This window comes from Podarcis raffonei, chromosome 1, assembly GCF_027172205.1.
Source record: "Podarcis raffonei isolate rPodRaf1 chromosome 1, rPodRaf1.pri, whole genome shotgun sequence".
Taxonomy (NCBI): Eukaryota; Metazoa; Chordata; class Lepidosauria; order Squamata; family Lacertidae; genus Podarcis; species Podarcis raffonei.
In genome coordinates this window covers 6,150,975-6,168,677 of record NC_070602.1, presented here as the reverse complement: position 1 = coordinate 6,168,677, position 17,703 = coordinate 6,150,975, and the positions used below count along the sequence as shown (strand labels likewise).

General features: G+C 46.5%; 1 protein-coding gene across 3 annotated transcripts in view; it reads right to left on the bottom strand.

Moving 5' to 3' along the window:
* Positions 1 to 17,703, bottom strand: part of ARMH4 (armadillo like helical domain containing 4) — a 60,235-nt gene that overhangs the window by 17,588 nt on the left and 24,944 nt on the right. For all 3 annotated transcript variants that reach the window (XM_053391849.1, XM_053391938.1, XM_053392031.1), the window contains 2 exons: positions 11,706 to 11,930; positions 2,770 to 3,057 (listed from right to left, as the gene is read on the bottom strand). In XM_053391849.1, the coding sequence (XP_053247824.1) occupies positions 2,770 to 3,057; positions 11,706 to 11,930 (513 nt within the window). The remainder of the gene's footprint in view (positions 1 to 2,769; positions 3,058 to 11,705; positions 11,931 to 17,703) is intronic.

Here is a 17,703-nt window from a genome sequence, read left to right as displayed (position 1 = left end):
GACAGGAACGTGGTGTGTTGATGTTTGTGCTGCTATGAAGACTTTTCGCAAGACAGCTACATCACACAGAATGCTCCTATTTCTGGTCTGGTTTTTTGAATATCATTCCTGGCAGAACTGCACTGGCTACCAGTTAGTTTCCAATTAAAAGTGTTGGTTTCGACCTGCAAAGCCTTGTGCAGTTCAGGACCCCAATAACTCAAGGACCATCTCCCTCCCATATTATTATTATTATTATTATTATTATTATTATTATTATTATTATTTCACCTCACTCTTTCCATTAAAGATATATATATTGGCAATTTTTGATGTAAAATACAATAAGAATCAAACTAGTTTGGAGAACAAGAATATTAAAAAGAACCAAAAGATATAAAAGCAAGAGAAAAAAGATGGGGGGAAATACCTATAAGGCCCTTCATTCTCTTTATATCATATATAGGTAAAGGTAAAGGGACCCCTGACCATTAGGTTCAGTCGTGACCAACTCTGGGGTTGCGGCGCTCATCTAGTTTTATTGGCTGAGGGAGTCGGCGTACAGCTTCCGGGTCATGTGGCCAGCATGACTAAGCTGCTTCTGGCGAACCAGAGCAGTGCACGGAAACGCCGTTTACCTTCCCGCCTGAGTGGTACCTATTTATCTACTTGCACTTTTGACGTGCTTTCGAACTGCTACGTTGGCAGGAGCAGGGACCGAGCAACGGGAGCTCACCCCGTCGCGGGGATTAGAACCGCCAACGTTCTGACCGGCAAGTCCTAGGCTCTGTGGTTCAACCCACAGCGCCACCCGCATCCCTTATATCATATATATCCTGTCATTTATCCACAAACAGAGGTATAGACAGATTGGAGAACTGGGCCAAAACAAACAAGATGAATTTTAACAGGGAAAAATGTAAAGTATTGCACTTGGGCAAAAAAAATGAGAGGCACAAATACAAGATGGGTGACACCTGGCTTGAGAGCAGTACGTGTGAAAAGGATCTAGGAGTCTTGGTTGACCACAAACTTGACATGAGCCAACAGTGTGACGCGGCAGCTAAAAAAGCCAATGCAATTCTGGGCTGCATCAATAGGAGTATAGCATCTAGATCAAGGGAAGTAATAGTGCCACTGTATTCTGCTCTGGTCAGACCTCACCTGGAGTACTGTGTCCAGTTCTGGGCACCACAGTTCAAGAAGGACACTGACAAACTGGAACGTGTCCAGAGGAGGGCAACCAAAATGGTCAAAGGCCTGGAAACGATGCCTTATGAGGAACCGCTAAGGGAGCTGGGCATGTTTAGCCTGGAGAAAAGGAGGTTAAGGGGTGATATGATAGCCATGTTCAAATATATAAAAGGATGCCACATAGAGGAGGGAGAAAGGTTGTTTTCTGCTGCTCCAGAGAAGCGGACACGGAGCAATGGATCCAAACTACAAGAAAGAAGATTCCACCTAAACATTAGGAAGAACTTCCTGACAGTAAGAGCTGTTTGACAGTGGAATTTGCTGCCAAGGAGTGTGGTGGAGTCTCCTTCTTTGGAGGTCTTTAAGCAGAGGCTTGACAACCATATGTCAGGAGTGCTCTGATGGTGTTTCCTGCTTGGCAGGGGGTTGGACTCGATGGCCCTTGTGGTCTCTTCCAACTCTATGATTCTATGATTCTATGATTCATCTCCCACCTAGGAGATCCTTTCTATCCTGCCTTTCCTGCAGTGACTCCCCTCCCCTGACTTTCCCCTTCCTGTTTGTGTCCTCCTCAGTCAAATGAAAAGGAATTCTTTCTCCACACCGCCGCTGCCCCCCCCCCAGCTTTTTATAAATGTTAAAAATACCAAGAGGAAACAAGAGGAAAAAGAGGAAAAGAGAACAAACAGAACAGTGGTCCAAACACTGGAAGTCCTTCCCAGCTGCTGCCTTGTGCACAAACACCCAACACGAGGGCTAGAAGCATGGTTTAATATTTTTAAAAATGAGGGGAAATGATGGACTGGAACGGACAGGTTTGCCTAGCAATATTTAGATGTCTTCCCAAATCCGAATCCCCCCAAAACACGCTCCAAACACCTGTAATGTGGCCCCAGTGCAAGGCAAACATCGCAGTATGTCAAATTCCTAAACTGGAGCAGCGTTTCAGTCAGGGTGCTAAACAGGGTGTCGGTCGCCTACACAGCCAAACATCTGGCTTAACTCTGAACTGCTGTTGTCTGAAACATTTACAACGGGGTTTTGGGGTGCGGGTGTTCAGTTTGCGAGAATGAATCCCACCCCTGGCAAACTTTCAATAATAATAATAATAATAATAATAATAATAATAATAATAATAATTTATTTATTTATACCCCACCCATCTGGCTGGGTTTCCCCAGCCACTCTGGGCGGCTTCCAACAAAACACTAAAATACAGTAATGCATCAAACATTAAAAGCTTCCCTAAAGAGGGCTGCCTTCAGATGTCTTCTAAAAGTCTGGTAGTTATTTTTCTCTTTGACATCTGGTGGGAGGGCGTTCCACAGGGTGGGTGCCACTACCGAAAAGGCCCTCTGCCTGGTTCCCTGTAACTTGGCTTCTCACAGCGAGGGAACCGCCAGAAGGCCCTCAGAGCTGGACCTTAATGTCCGGGCAGAACTATGGGGGTGGAGACGCTCCTTCAGGTATACTGTACCGAGGCCGTTTAGGGCTTTAAAGCTCAGCACCAACACTTTGAATTGTGCTCAGAAAAGGACTGGGAGGGATCGCTGCCGCAAAACTTGCCCACTGCCGCAGAGAATGCATTTTGCTTACCTAGCCCTTGGTTCTGTTGTTCCCATTCGATGGCGCTTGGCACTTGGTAGGAGACCCCAGAGAGCTCCCCAGCTGGGTCCTCAAGCCCTTCCAGGGGTTCCTGAGACACCTCCCCAGGAAGAGTGAAGCTGGACAGGTTGGCATCTTCGTCCAAGCTTTCGTCCATGGAATTTGGGTCCCTCTCCTCTTCGTTGCCATCATCTTCCTCATCTTCTTCCTCCTCCGGCTCCTCCTCTTCTTCTTCTTCCTCCTCCTCCTCTTCTTCCTCCTCCTCCTCCTCCTCTTCCTCTAGAAAGGCAGGAGAGAGAAGAACAAGCACAATATTGAGAAAGACACAGCGGTCCATTGATATAATTGGAGTCCACAAGAGGACAGCATCTATGCAAAAAGGCTGGACAGTTGGTGACCATTTTGACCATGGCTAGAGGCCATGCAGGAATCTCAGTTACAGCATCCAGGGCAGATAATAATAATAATAATAATAATAATAATAATAATAATAATAATATATTATTTATACCCCATCTTCACTGGTTCCAATTTGAAAGAGAGGTAGAGCCGGGTATCATCCACGTACTGGTAGACACCCAGCCCAAACCCCCTGATGATCTCTCCCAGCAGCTCCATGTAGATGTTGAAAAGCATGGGGGAGAGGACGGAACCCTGAGGCACCCCACAAGTGAGAGCCCAGGGGTCTGAACACTCATCCCCCAACACCACTTTCTGGACATGGCCCAGGAGAAAGGAGCAGAACCACTGTATAACAGTATATCCCAGCCCCTCTAGACGGTCCAGAAGGATGTTATGGTCGATGGTGTCAAAGGCCGCTGAGAGATCCAGCAGAACTAGGAAACTGCTCTCACCTTTGTCCCTAGCCCCCCGGAGATCATTGACCAGCGCGACAAAGGCGGTTTCAGTCCCATGGTGAGGCCTGAATCCCGACTGGAAGGGATCCAGATGGTCCACATCCTCCAGGCGTGCTTGGAGTTGTTCAGCAACCACCCACTCAATCACCTTGCCCAAGAATAGAAGATTTGAGACTGGGTGATAGTTGGCCAAATTGGCCGGGTCTAAAGATGTTTTTTTAAGAAGCAGTTTAATAACTCCCTTCCCTTTCAGTATTTCTGACCATTTCTGCTCTGGGGGCTTCCGACTGTGGAAGCCAAGCCAAGCCAAGCCATCGTAAGTAGCTAGTAGCCATTTCCTCCATGGAGGAGCCCAGCCTGGAGATTTATTATTATTATTATTATTATTATTATTATTATTATTATTATTATTATTATTATTATTTTGTTAATGGTGAAATCTGAGGGCTCCCTTGGACAAAAAACAAGGACACCAGCCAGGAATATCAGAGCAAAGCAGCAGCCAGGAGGCTTGGTCTTGATTGAAGATGGTCACGACAGGACTCCCACCTGCCACCAGGTGGAACAAGATGGAAGCCCCGAACAAAAGAGCCCCCAAGCTTTTATTAGCTGCTAATCCCCATGGTACTCCCCCCCCAAACTACATCACTCATACATCACGGTTACATCACGAAAGGGGAGGTCTGGTGGCAGTAATCTGAGCATCCTGGACCCTGCCCCATGGTTCCCCTTGCCCTCTACCAAACACCCATCAAGTGGTACAAAAGAGATCTGACATTTCCCTGTTTCCCAGCCAAGTTCATCACACCCTTTTGTCTTTATCTGGGTTTGTTATTTCTGAAATACCTGTCTGGCACTCAGGTATCAGGATGCCAGGGATTATCACTCAGGCAGAGGGGCTGCTGAGGAGCTGAGCTCACATGTCTACATGAATTTCTGAAGTTTTCCCAGAGAGCCAGTACAGAGATACATTTATCAGTGAATTGTTAACATTTGGTATCGTGCAGCAAAGACCCTTTGAATAGATAGGAAGAAACTGTGATGAAGTGTTTTGTGGGGACAAATCACAAAAGTCACAAAAGCGATTGTGCCAATTTTGGTAGTGGGCTGCATGCGCATGATATCTGCTGGAGGGGCAACCCCCCTCAACCTATACATAAATTCCTGCAACTATTTTAATCAGGGTCACATGGAGGGAAAGAATTAAAGGACTGCAGTCCTGATTCTGCTCGAGAAGGGCTGCGCGGCTACTCCCATTTAAGAACAAAACACCAGGCGTATTGATGCAACGACACATTTAACACCATGGTGCTACCAATGGCAACTAGCCCCTGTCATGGCTTGGCTTGGCTGGGTGCCGACAAGTCGGCGGTGGAGCTCCAGCTGGGGAATCCCCCAAGAGGACAAAAAAGAGACAGGAGCCACAGTCATCGGGAAGTCTCATTGGGAAGTTGTGTGTTGCTGCAGCCCCATACTGCCTGGCATTTGGGGCCAGTGGATAGCTCAGCTGGTTAGAGCTTGGTGCCGATAACGCCAAGGTTGCAGGTTCGATTCTCCATATGGGGCAGCTGCATATTCCTGCAGGGAGTTGGATTTAGATGACCCTCAGGGTCCCTTAGGGACGCGGGAGGTGCTGTGGGTTAAACCACAGAGCCTAAGACTTGCCGATCAGAAGGTCGGCGGTCCGAATCCCCGCAACGGGGTGAGCTCCCGTTGCTCGGTCCCTGCTCCTGCCAACCTAGCAGTTTGAAAGCACATCAAAGTGCAAGTAGATAAATAGGTACCGCTCTGGCGGGAAGGTAAACGGCGTTTCCGTGCGCTGCTCTGGTTCGCCAGAAGCGGCTTAGTCCTGCTGGCCACAGGACCTGGAAGCTGTACGCCGGCTCCCTCGGCCAATAAAGCGAGATGAGCGCCGCAACCCCAGAGTCGGTCACGACTGGACCTAATGGTCAGGGGACCCTTTACCCTTTACCTTTACAGGGTCCCTTCCAAACCTACAATTCTACGATTCTATGCAGAATGGCTCTGTTTTCTCCTAAAACATTTTGCCCTAACGCTCTGCTCCTGGTTAAATTGCTCAGAAACAATAGGAAACACTGCCATCTCTTGGTCACCGGGAAGCAGTGCAGTCTTCCAGATAAAGTTTCGCCAGCGCAGAGGTTGTCATCACTTACCTTTTTTTTCCGCTCCATAAGACGCACCTGAACATAAGACGCACCCGGTTTTTAGAGGGGGAATGCAAGGGGGGGAAATTCTTTAAAGGGAGCTCTGCGCAGTGAAAGCAGCAATCCCTCTTGCTGTTCTGGCTTCAGCGATAGCTGCGCAGCCTGCATTCGCTCCATAAGACGCACACACATTTCCCCTTACTTTTTAGGAGGGAAAAAGTGAGCCTTATAGAGCAAAAAATACGGTAACTGCAGGCAGAAATGCAACAAAATCGGAACCATAGAATTGTAGAGCTGGACTAGGGTTTCCTAGTCCAACGCAGGAAACTTTTGGTCCAACGCAAGTCTCGAACCTGCAACCCTGAGATCAAGAGTCTTGTGCTCTACCGACTGAGCCAAAGGTTCCTTAAAACAACCTCCTTTACTGAATATTCCTCCTGATTTTCTCACCACAAAGCTTGTGTGTTCATTCGGCTTTGTATGCAGGGGTTATTCGCCAGAGGAGGGGCTGTGTGGTATTGCGGTTAGAGCATCAGAGGAGAATCTGGGAGGCCAGGGTTTAAATTCCTATTTGGCCATGAAGCTGGGTAGGGCTGGGAAATATTCCCTGCCTGACACCCTGGAGAGCCGCTGTCAGTTCAGACAGTCGTGAGCAAGATTAGACAATGGTCTGATTCAGCATCAGGCAGTTTTCCTATATCACACAAGACCCCGCCTTTCACGCAAGTTTGGGTTTCTTTGGGTGCTGTTTGAAAATGCAGAGAGAGGGAGAAGGTAGAAGTTTGCTGAGCCAAACGGCCTTCTTTGCAAACTCATTTTCATTTTCAACAGCACTGCAGAGAATCAGCAGAATGTTTGCTTTTTGGAAAACAGTTTGTAATTAGGGCTCAGATGGCCTTCTAATTCTTTTCTCTTCGTATACATGCATCTCCCTCCCAATGATTTGCATTCAGAACAAAAACATTCTTACTATTTACAGCTTTTTTTTTTTTTAAAGGAAAATCGGGAGGCCCCACAGGAAAGCCTTTGTTGAGAGACATATGTAGATTCATGTAGAATTGGGAGGGGGAGATATAGGGCAGCTGTCTACCAGCTCCATCTGGTACACAGGCTGAGACCCTATCTGCCTGCGGACTGTCTCGCCAGAGTGGTGCATGCTCTAGTTATCTCTCGCTTGGACTCCTGCAATGCGCTCTACGTGGGGCTACCTTTGAAGGTGACTCGGAAACTGCAACTAATCCAGAATGCGGCAGCTAGACTGGTGACTGGGAGAGGCCGCTGAGACCACATAACACCGGTCTTGAAAGACCTACATTGGCTCCCAGTACGTTTCCGGGCACAATTCAAAGTGTTGGTGTTGACCTTTAAAGCCCTAAACGGCCTCGGTCCAGTATATCTGAAGGAGCGTCTCCTCCCCCATCATTCTGCCCGGACACTGAGGTCCAGCTCCGAGGGCCTTCTGGCGGTTCCCTCACTGCGAGAGGCCAAGTTACAGGGAACCAGGCAGAGGGCCTTTTCGGTAGTGGCGCCCGCCCTGTGGAACGCCCTCCCATCAGATGTCAAAGCGATAAACATCTACCTGACATTCAGAAGACATCTGAAGGCAGCCCTGTTCAGGGAAGTTTTTAATATGTGACATTTTAGTGTATTTTTCATCTTTGTTGGAAGCCGCCCAGAGTGGCTGGGGAAACCCAGCCAGATGGGCGGGGTACAAATAATAAATTATTATTATTATTATTATTATTATTATTATTATTATTACCTGTGCTCCCCCCACATTTGTTTGTTTGTTTGTTTGTTTGTTTGTTTAATGTATATACCACCATTCATCCATAGATCTCAGTGCGGTTCACAATATGTTGTTGGACTACAACACCCATCATCCATGATCACTGGCTGTGTTGGCTGGCGATGATGGGAGCATTTTCAGGCTGAGGGAGCCAGCGTTTTTCCATAGACTAAACCACTTCTGATGCAACAAAACACCGTGACGGAAACCAGAACACACGGAAACGCCATTTACCTTCCCGCCGGAGCAGTACCTATTTATCTACTTGCACTGGCGTGCTTTTGAACTGCTAGGTTGGCAGGAGCAGGGACCGAGCAACAGGAGCTCACCCTGTTGCGGGGATTCGAACCGCCGACCTTCTGATCGGCAAGCCCAAGAGGCTCGAACCACAGCGCCACCCACATCCCTTTTTTGGTGCTCTTTTTTGGTGCCTACTGAAAACATTTTTGTTTAGACAAGCCTATCCAGATGCTTTTTATTTGTTGTTTGTTTATTATGGGTTCTTATCTTTTTGAATAATAGCACACTAATAGTAGTAGTAGTAGTAGTAGTAGTAGTAGTAATAATAATAATAATAATAATAATAATTTATTATTTATACCCCGCCCATCTGGCTGGGTTTCCCCAGCCACGCTCCCTTTCCAATGTTTTCAGAAGCATTACTGCTTCCAGCACACACGCACAGCCACAAACCACCCATTAGGCTGCAGCGGTTCTTAATAAGTTGCTTGGGAGAAACCACTCCTTGGAACGAATCCTGCTCAGAAGCCCATTAGCACATTAATTATAAGAGCCCAAATGGGATGCTGGTTATTATATCAAAGGAACAAGCCTGCAGCCAGTCCAAAGAGTGATTGCTAATTGGAAGAACAAGCAGGAAACAAGTCCAGTCTTACCTTCAAGCAAGGAAAATCATAATTGGAACGTCCTATTTCTCTCTCTCTCTCCATGATTCATAGTCCATCTGTCCCACTAGGACCCAGGCAGGTAACAGCTTTCATAACACCGTTCTGGTGAACATGTTGTAAACAAGAGCTGATGTAGCACTGCTGCGAAGAGCAGGAACTGGGCTCAGCCTTCCCCAACTCAGTGCCCTCCAGATGTTTCAGGCTGCCGCTGCAGCCACCATAGCCAGGATTTTTTGGGGGGGTGGGAGTCGTGCTCCACAACAGGTTTCCACCCTGGCCACCCCAGTTCTACTCAACTGTTTGTTTACAAAGCTATTGTACCACCAACCTTACTGTATGCTTGCAAAACATGGACTACTTATAAATGCCATCTCCAACTCCTCAAAAGATTCCTGGTGTCTCCAAAAAAAATGTCCACATCACTTGGGAAAACAGGCAAACTAATGCCAGTGTACTGGAAGAAGCAAAGATCACCAGTTTCGAAGCAACGGTTCTCCAACATCAACTCCGTTGGACTGGTCATGTTGTGCGGATGCCTGGTTATCGTCTTCCAAAGCAACTACTCTTTTCCAAACTTAAAAATGGAAAGCGTAATGCTGGTGGTCAACAAAATAGGTTTAAAGACTCTCTCAAGGCAAATCTTTTTAAAAATGTAGCATAAACACCGACAAGTGGGAAACACTGGCCTGCGAGCGCTCCAGTTGGAGAACAGCCTTTGCCAAAGGTGTCATGGGCTTTGAAGACGCTCGAACTCAGGACGCAAGGGAGAAACGTGCTAAGAGGAAGGCACGCTTGGCAAATCCACACCGTGATCAACTCCCGCCCGGGAACCAATGTCCCCACTGTGGAAGGACGTGTGGATCCAGAATTGGCCTCCACAGTGACTTACGGATTCACTTTTAAGACTGTGTCTATGGAAGACAATCTTACTCGGCTAAGAGGTATCGCCAAAGAGAAGACAGTTTATACGGCGGTTGGGGGAAATAAATAAATCCCATCTCACCTCATTCAGGAGCTTTTACTCACTTACTGGGACCAAGGACTTTGGAAGCATCTCCGGTTAGCCTGACCTTCCCAGACCCTGGTAAGCAGCCCTCTGTCTCATGGCACGAGGTGGGCTGGGGGTTCCCGGAGGTTCCTGACGTTGCACGCGGACCCCCGGAACTGAACCATCATGTAAAATGCAAGCCCACTGTACAGACGAATGTGTAGGTTTGAGCAGAGCTATCAGCTTTTGGCACCGGAAACCCAAATTTATGCACTTGTATAAGATACATGAATTGGAGAGATTTCCATTCTTCCCTCCAAACTATCCCCAAGAAGAAGAAGAAGACTCAACTGGGTAGAGACGAATGGTGGTTCAGTAAAACTAGGAATGCTGTGCATAGTTAAACTATGGAACTCCCTCCCACAGGGATGACCGCCAACCTGGATAGCTTTAAAATTGGGCTGGACAAAATCAGGGAGGACAAAGCTGACCATGGCTACTAGCCAGGATGGCAATCCTATGCCTCTACTGTTGGAGAGCAAGAGAGGTTCTCTTGTGCTTGGGTTTCCCACAGGCATCCAGCTGTTTCTTCTACTTTATTTCCTGTTAAATCCATTTATCAATATAAGTTTTTATTAAGACCTTTCCTAATATATTACAGTAAAAGAGCAACTAATCTAGACAAAAACATAAAAAGAGGGGGGGAATCCTCTTTCGCAGATAAATCTTAACTTTTATTATTTATTTTATTATTGTTGTTGTTGTTATTTATTATTTTATTTTGACAAAGTAATAAGAATAAGGAAGAATAAAAATGTGCACCCCACCACTGAGACCATTCCATTGTAACTATGCAACCTCCCAAAATTTCAACACTTCTTGCGATGGTTTGACCCCTTTCCATTTTAACAGTACAAATTCTACAAACACCCTCCATATCTCCTCAAAATCATTTCTCCTGCATATTCCCCGTCTTACCTTAATGGCACACATTGATTTATCATTAATAGCTATATCCCACACCTCTTGCTAAATCTTAACTTGTCCCATGCAGAGGAAGGTGGGCCCCACCAGCTCTCACCTTTCTTCTCCCATCCTCCCATCCCGGGAGATCTCTTCTTCCCTGCCTCTCACACAGGGTCCTTCAACACTCCATCACTTCTCCACACATTAACCAACAGAGGTGTTTTCCATCAGCTACTCCCTGATCCGTTCGGCTGGAGGTACCAGGATCTGACTGTGTGCACCTTCTGTGTGCAAAATGTAAGCCCTACTGTTCTGTCCTGGTCGGGCATCCTTACCTCTGAGATGCTCCTCTCGCGAGATCTCACGGGGGCTGTCCGAGCTCCTGTGAGATCTCGCAAGAGCATCCCAGTGCCCCTGCGCTAAGCGGGACTTGCGCAGTAAGCAAGGAGGAGAGTTCAAAAGCTCGCTCCACACCAGGAAAACTCAGCGCCAAAAGAGCTTAAATATGTGCATGTAATCTGGACAATTTCAACTGGTGCAAAGTCAAAACGCACAAGTTAACTGAGATTGTACTGGACCTGGGAACACGATAAGCTTCCTTACAAAGGTAAAGGTAAAGGTACCCCTGCCCGTACGGGGCAGTCTTGACAGACTCTAGGCTTGTGCGCTCATCTCACTCTAGAGGCCAGGAGCCAGCGCTGTCCGCAGACACTTCCGGGTCACGTGGCCAGCGTGACGAAGCTGCTCTGACGAACCAGCACCAGAGCAGCACACGGAAACGCCGTTTACCTTCCCGCTATAAAGCGGTACCTATTTATCTACTTGCACTTAAGGGTGCTTTCGAACTGCTAGGTGGGCAGGAGCTGGGACCGAACGACGGGAGCTCACCCCGCCGCGGGGATTCGAACTGCCGACCATGCGATCGGCAAGTCCTAGGCGCTGAGGTTTTACCCACAGCGCCACCCGCGTCCCCAAGCTTCCTTATACTGAAGTCAAACCAGTGGTCCACCAAGTTTCTCAAACTTAGGTCCCCAGCTGTGGTTGGACTACAACTCCCATCATCCCCAGCTAGCAGGGGTCATGGGAGTTGTAGTCCAACCATAGCTGGGGAACCAAGCTTGCAAAACACTGACTCTCCAGGCAGGAGGGTTTCTCCCAGCCCTACCTGCAGATGCTAACGGGGACCAAACGGGGGACCTTCTGCACGTAGAGCAGGTGGTCTGGCGCTGAGATCCAAGGCCTTAATATAGATACCTTCTGACTCCAGCCTATCAAGCTCATAGGTTGCAGCCGTGGTGATCCGGTGCGTGGCTGGGACAGTGGTCCTCTTCGTCAAGGGTGCCAAGGTCGGGGGAACTGTCATGGCTTCGGTCGCTCCCAGAATCCCTTCGTCCTGCGTTCTCCGGTCCCCCAGAGTTGCAGGAGAGCTGGCAACAGAAACATCCTCCTTCTCCTCTCCGCTAAGGGCAGTGACGGGCCCTGTGCAAGAGGAAGGGAAAACAGGAGATTGGTGTGTACCCGACACCCACATGGATAATGAGCGCAAACCCATGTGTGATCTCATTTTTATTTTTACTTCTTCCGTCTTGTTGTGTTGTTATAATTTAATCATTGTTCAGCTGATTCTTTTATTATTTCCTTGCTTACCCCTGCACAAGGGGAACAGGGGGTATAGGGGAATTTGAAATATTATTTATAATATAAATGCTTTAATATAAAATTTCGAACTGCGTTGTATTTGTATACAGCAAAGAGAAGTTTAGAGTAATTAGGTATATTTCAATTTAGTTAATTATGTAATAGGTTTATGTTAGAAAATGAATATGGATGTTGAATTTGATGTTTGTAATTTTTCTTTTTTTTCGGTTTTGGAAATAAATTTAAAAAAGGATAATGAGCACAAACTAGCCCAAGAGCATCACTCACAAGCGACGTCCAGGGAAGATGTTGCGAGAATGTTCAGGGTGGCAGAAGAGGATATGTTGTTTATTAATATCCTACCTAACTTGCGCTAGCAAGTTTCTTTATGTAGCAGAGTTTACATTCCCCTTTCATACATGCACAGCAGATAGCTGGTTGCAGGCTTGTGTAAGCCTCTTACTATTATACAATTCAATATTGAATTGTATGTTCCTGGTAAGTTCCCTTTAATCGCTCTTAAAAGAATAAAGACACAACAATCTTATTCAAAGTCAATAAAAGAAGTTTACTCACATCAGTTCACAGTTGGATTCCTGAAGGCAGGTTTAAGTTACAAATATGTATATGAGGATCTACCCCATATGGGAGAATAATCCCAGTGCATTCCTAGCTGAGAAGCTGGTCAAATGAAGAAGGAAGTGAAAAAGAGGGAGAGCGTGCTGCGTGACTTGTCCTTTTGTTACCTGGACAGGTAAGGTCACGCCCACCTCTAGTCACATGCAAAGGAAGGATGCTCCAGCCAGGAGAAAACAGGAAGTTTTCGACTGGCTGGACCAAACATTACCCGGCATGTCTTCTCAAGCATTACAAGGAATGTTATACTTGACTGCTCTCAGTGGATTACATCCCACAGATGCTATTAACTAAGGCAACTTTATTGCACACTAGAGTTTAGGAACAAAGTATTCTCCCAAAGGATTTGTCATCATTATGAGTCAGTCGTCCTGGTTCAGGCTGAGCTGTCCTGCCTAGTCTGGCATTCTCTTCTGAGGAGCAGCCAGACAGATTATTTGTTTGCGTCATTTATCTTCTTTTAATTTCCTTTAGTGATTTGAGTGGTGCTTTTTTCAAGGGGGGGGGGAATAAAGAATGAGCTGCCGGCATGCGTATCTTGATAAAAGTGCTGTGGCTGCCATCCCAAAATGGCTGGAACAGGGAGCAAAAAAATTTGGGACCAGTGAGTCACCAAAAATAAAGGCATAAACATATACCGTATTTTTTGCTCTATAAGACACACTTTCCCCCTCCTAAAAAGTAAGGGGAAATGTGTGTGCGTCTTATGGAGCGAATGCAGGCGGGAGGCTCTGCTCAGCGCTCCCATTAAAGAGCCGCGTGGAGTGTGTATGCGGCTTTGGGGGGCTTTTCCAGCATGAGTCTGACCAAACTGTGGGAGGCAGTGGAAGACAGGAGTGCCTGGCGTGCTCTGGTCCAGGGCGTCACGAAGAGTCGGACACAACTAAACAACAACAACAACAACATGCTTATTGCATTTATAAATTTTAAATTTATTGTTGTACATTGTTTTAACTGTTTGTTCTCTTTCTGGGATTGTACCCCCAAGTGTGTTTTATAAGCTGGTCTCTGACCGTAATAAATTATCTATCTATCTCTCTAAGAAATTTCTAACAGTATGAGCTGTTCAACAACATGCTTATTGCATTTATAAATTTTAAATTTATTGTTGTACATTGTTTTAACTGTTTGTTCTCTTTCTGGGATTGTACCCCCAAGTGTGTTTTATAAGCTGGTCTCTGACCGTAATAAATTATCTATCTATCTCTCTAAGAAATTTCTAACAGTATGAGCTGTTCGACAGGGGAACTGTCTCCCTCAGGAGAAGGTGGAGTCTCCTTCCTTGAAGGTTTCGAAGCAGAGGTTGGGTGTCCACCTGCCATGGATGATCTAGTTGAGATTCCTGCATTGCAGGGAGTTGGACAAGATGAAACTCGGGATCCCTTCCAACTCTATCATTCTATGCTTCTATGACAGCCATCCCCAGATGTTTTGGGACTACAACTCCCATCATCCCTAGCTAACAGGACCAGTGGTCAGGGATGATGGGAATTGTAGTCCCAAAACATCTGGAGGGCTGAGTTTGGGGATGCCTGTTCTATGACAAGCAAAAAGATAAGATGCTGATAGTGTAGGACGCAGTTTTTAAAACACACCAGATCTGCTTTTATATGCAGGAAACACAATGTTTAACTGCCAAAAGAACATGGAATGAGCCAAAAAGTTTATCTCTAAAGTGGGGTCAAAGCACCAGGAATCACACGCTCCAGCTATGAGTCCTGGTAGAGGCTATTACCCAGTTCCCTGTGGGGATTTTCACTTGTAAACACTGTGTGTGTGTGTGTGTGTGTGGTGGTGTTGTTGTTGTTGTTGTTGTTGTTTAGTCGTTTAGTCGTGTCCGACTCTTCGTGACCCCATGGACCAGAGCACACCAGGCACTCTTGTCTTCCACTGCCTCCCACAGTTTGGTCAAACTCATGCTGGTAGCTTCGAGAACATTGTCCCACCATCTCATCCTCTGTCGTCCCCTTCTCCTTGTACCCTCCCATCTTTCCCAACATCAGGGTCTGTGTGTGTAAATGCCTTCAAATGAATACTGTATAATAGCTTAAAGGTCCCGGGCCCTAAGGAAGCCAGACTATCCTCCCCCAGGGCCAGGGCCTTTTCATTGATGGCTCCGACCTGGTGGAATGCTCTGTCCCACAAGACTAGGGCCCTGCAGGACTTGATCTCCTCCCGCAGGGCCTGTAAGACAGAGCTATTCTGCCTGGCCTTCAATTTGAATTAGCCTGATCCTCTATTCCCTTTTCCCCTTTCCTCTTCTATGAAGAAACCCTTTCTGGGACCCCACATTTAAATTCTTCCCTGGCCCTTGTGATCATTTGATGTCTACTGATTGAGTCCCCTCCCCCCAAAAGGACCCCTGAATTTTTGAATTTTATTGATATTGATGCTGCATTTTATGTTGTACTTTATGCTGTTTTATGATTTTTTAAAGTCTCATTTTAATCCATGTTTTATGTTTGCTGTTAGCCGCCTAGAACTCGGTTTTTAAACGGGGACGGGCGGGGTATAAATAAAAATTTATTATTATTTATTATTATTATTATTCAAAGTCTTCTCTGTGGTGATCCCAAGGAGCTGGTCTGAGCCACACCAAGGGCCCATCGCTAACAGATTACCGTCAGAGTCCCCACGCAATTAGTTTGCTTCCAGCAAGCTTAATTATAAATGCATCCCTATTAAATATTTTAGCAGCGTGGTAAGAAAGATGCTACCCTTGGTTTTTTAATTTTCCCTCTCCAAAGAACCTAAAGGAAAGCTAAGAAATTTTATTTTAATTGGAATACTGTGGTTTTTTTAAAAAAAAATGATACCAGAAAACTGCTACATTTTAATTACAAGGAAATTCAGATGGGGGGGCTCAGAGAAAGCCCAAAATATGTTTATGGGGTTAGAAATCTAAATAATAATTAATTTGTGTTGTTTAGGTGATTAGGTTGTTTAGGTAGTTAGGTACCTTGTTTTTTGTTTATCTTGTCTTTTTTCTTTTTTCCCCCCTCTGTTTTTCTTTTGTTGTGATATGTGTTATATCTGTAAGAAACTTAATAAAAATTATTTTAAAAAAACACAAAGGGTTCCGTTTTCGTGCACCGCGAGGCAAAGCGAACCGAACCTCCGGGGAAGGCGGTGGGCCATAGCTGTCAAGTGTCCCTTATTTGAAGGGACAGTCCCTTATTCCAGCGCCATGTCCCACTGCTGTCCCTTATTGATGGATGTCCCTTAAATGTCCCTTAAATGATGTCCCTTAAATTTCAAAGGAAGCAGCTCCTCTCCCTCCCTCCCTCCCTGCCGGCCAGGGAGGAGGGAGGCTCCAACTGTGTTGCTTGGCTGTGTTGCTCACCCAATAAGAAGTCTAAGAATGACTGGGGGGTGAAGCTTGCATGCCTTGTGTGTGGCTAGTTAATGCAAGCTGAGGGGGTTTTTGAATGCTGGACGCCATTTTGTTGCACGTGCTGCTGCAAACTTTGCAGTGCAAAGCCAGGCCGGGTTGCCATCTTAAGTTGAGACTGCATAGGCCTTGTGGTGCATGTGATTCAGATTCTAGTCAGTTGAACCTCTGGTTACAAAGTTTGTTGGACAGTGTTCTCAAAGCTACCCAGCATGAGTTTGACCAGACTGCAGGAGGACAGGAAGACTGGAGTGCCTGGAACAGGTGAGGCTGCAGGTCCCTTATTTTGGCTGCTGGTCCCTTATTTTCAAGGCTGCTGGTCTCTTATTTTCAAATCTGTAAGTTGACAGCTATGCGCTGGGCTGAAATGCGAGCTCAGATCTCAGTTGGATCCTCTGCCTTTATAGCTTGGAACATGCAAATGGAAGCAGGAGCTGAGAATAGGACTACATCCTATATCAGTGGTGCAGAAACTCTGGCCCTTGGGCCTAATCCGATGCACCAGACTCCCTATTTGGCCCTCTGCATGACAGTGGGTGGCGCTGTGGGTTAAACCACAGAGCCTAGGACTTGCCTATCAGAAGGTCGGCGGTTCGAATCCCCACGACAGGGTGAGATCCCGTTGCTCAGTCCCTGCTCCTGCCAACCTAGCAGTTCGAAAGCATGTCAAAGTGCAAGTAGATAAATAGGTACTGCTCCGGCAGGAAGGTAAACGGCATTTCCGTGCGCTGCTCTGGTTCGCCAGAAGCGGCATAGTCATGCTGGCCACATGACCCGGAAGCTGTACGCCGGCTCCCTTGGCCAATAAAGCGAGATGAGCGCCGCAACCCCAGAGTCGGCCGTGACTGGACCTAATGGTCAGGGGTCCCTTCACCTTTACTTATGACATCCTCTATGATGTCAGGTGCGCAGGGCAGTTCCTGCAGAGGCCAGAACTTCTGCCGGCGCATAAAATCAGCTGACAGTTGGCGGTTGCAACAGGCTGTGCCTTTGCCCGCACCACTGGATCTCACACTACGCAGGGAAAAGAAAACGGTTCACTAAGATTGAATGTTTAATTATTAAGATACAAAATTACAATCTCAATAAGAAAGGTACAAAATAATAGCCAGGAAGTCACGCACGGGTGGAGGGAAGTCACAGTGCAAGAAATAAGAAATGGATGAATGTGGGTACATAATGAAATGTGAAAATGTGAATTTAGGAATATAATGTATATGTACCAATGTGTAAAGATTTCATATATGTATCGTGACATTAATAATAAATAAATTAAGTGGGGGCGGGAAGGAAAACGGTTCACATGACAATGTCGGGATGCTAAGATGATTGGCAGCTGCGTGACCCGGCGCACCTGTCAAGGGTAGCGCACGAGGGGCGCAGAATATAAGTCTCAAATTCAACTGTAGGTCTCAAATTTTGAACTGAGGGATAGGCAACAGTTGCCTGTCTGTTCTCTGTGGCACCATGTCAGCTGCCCAGACAAGGCAATTGGCAAAAATTCAGTTCAGCATTGCCTCTGGAGACTGTTTAGGTCATATATCCTGTAGTTCCAATGACTTGACTTTCCTCCTGCTATATACTTCC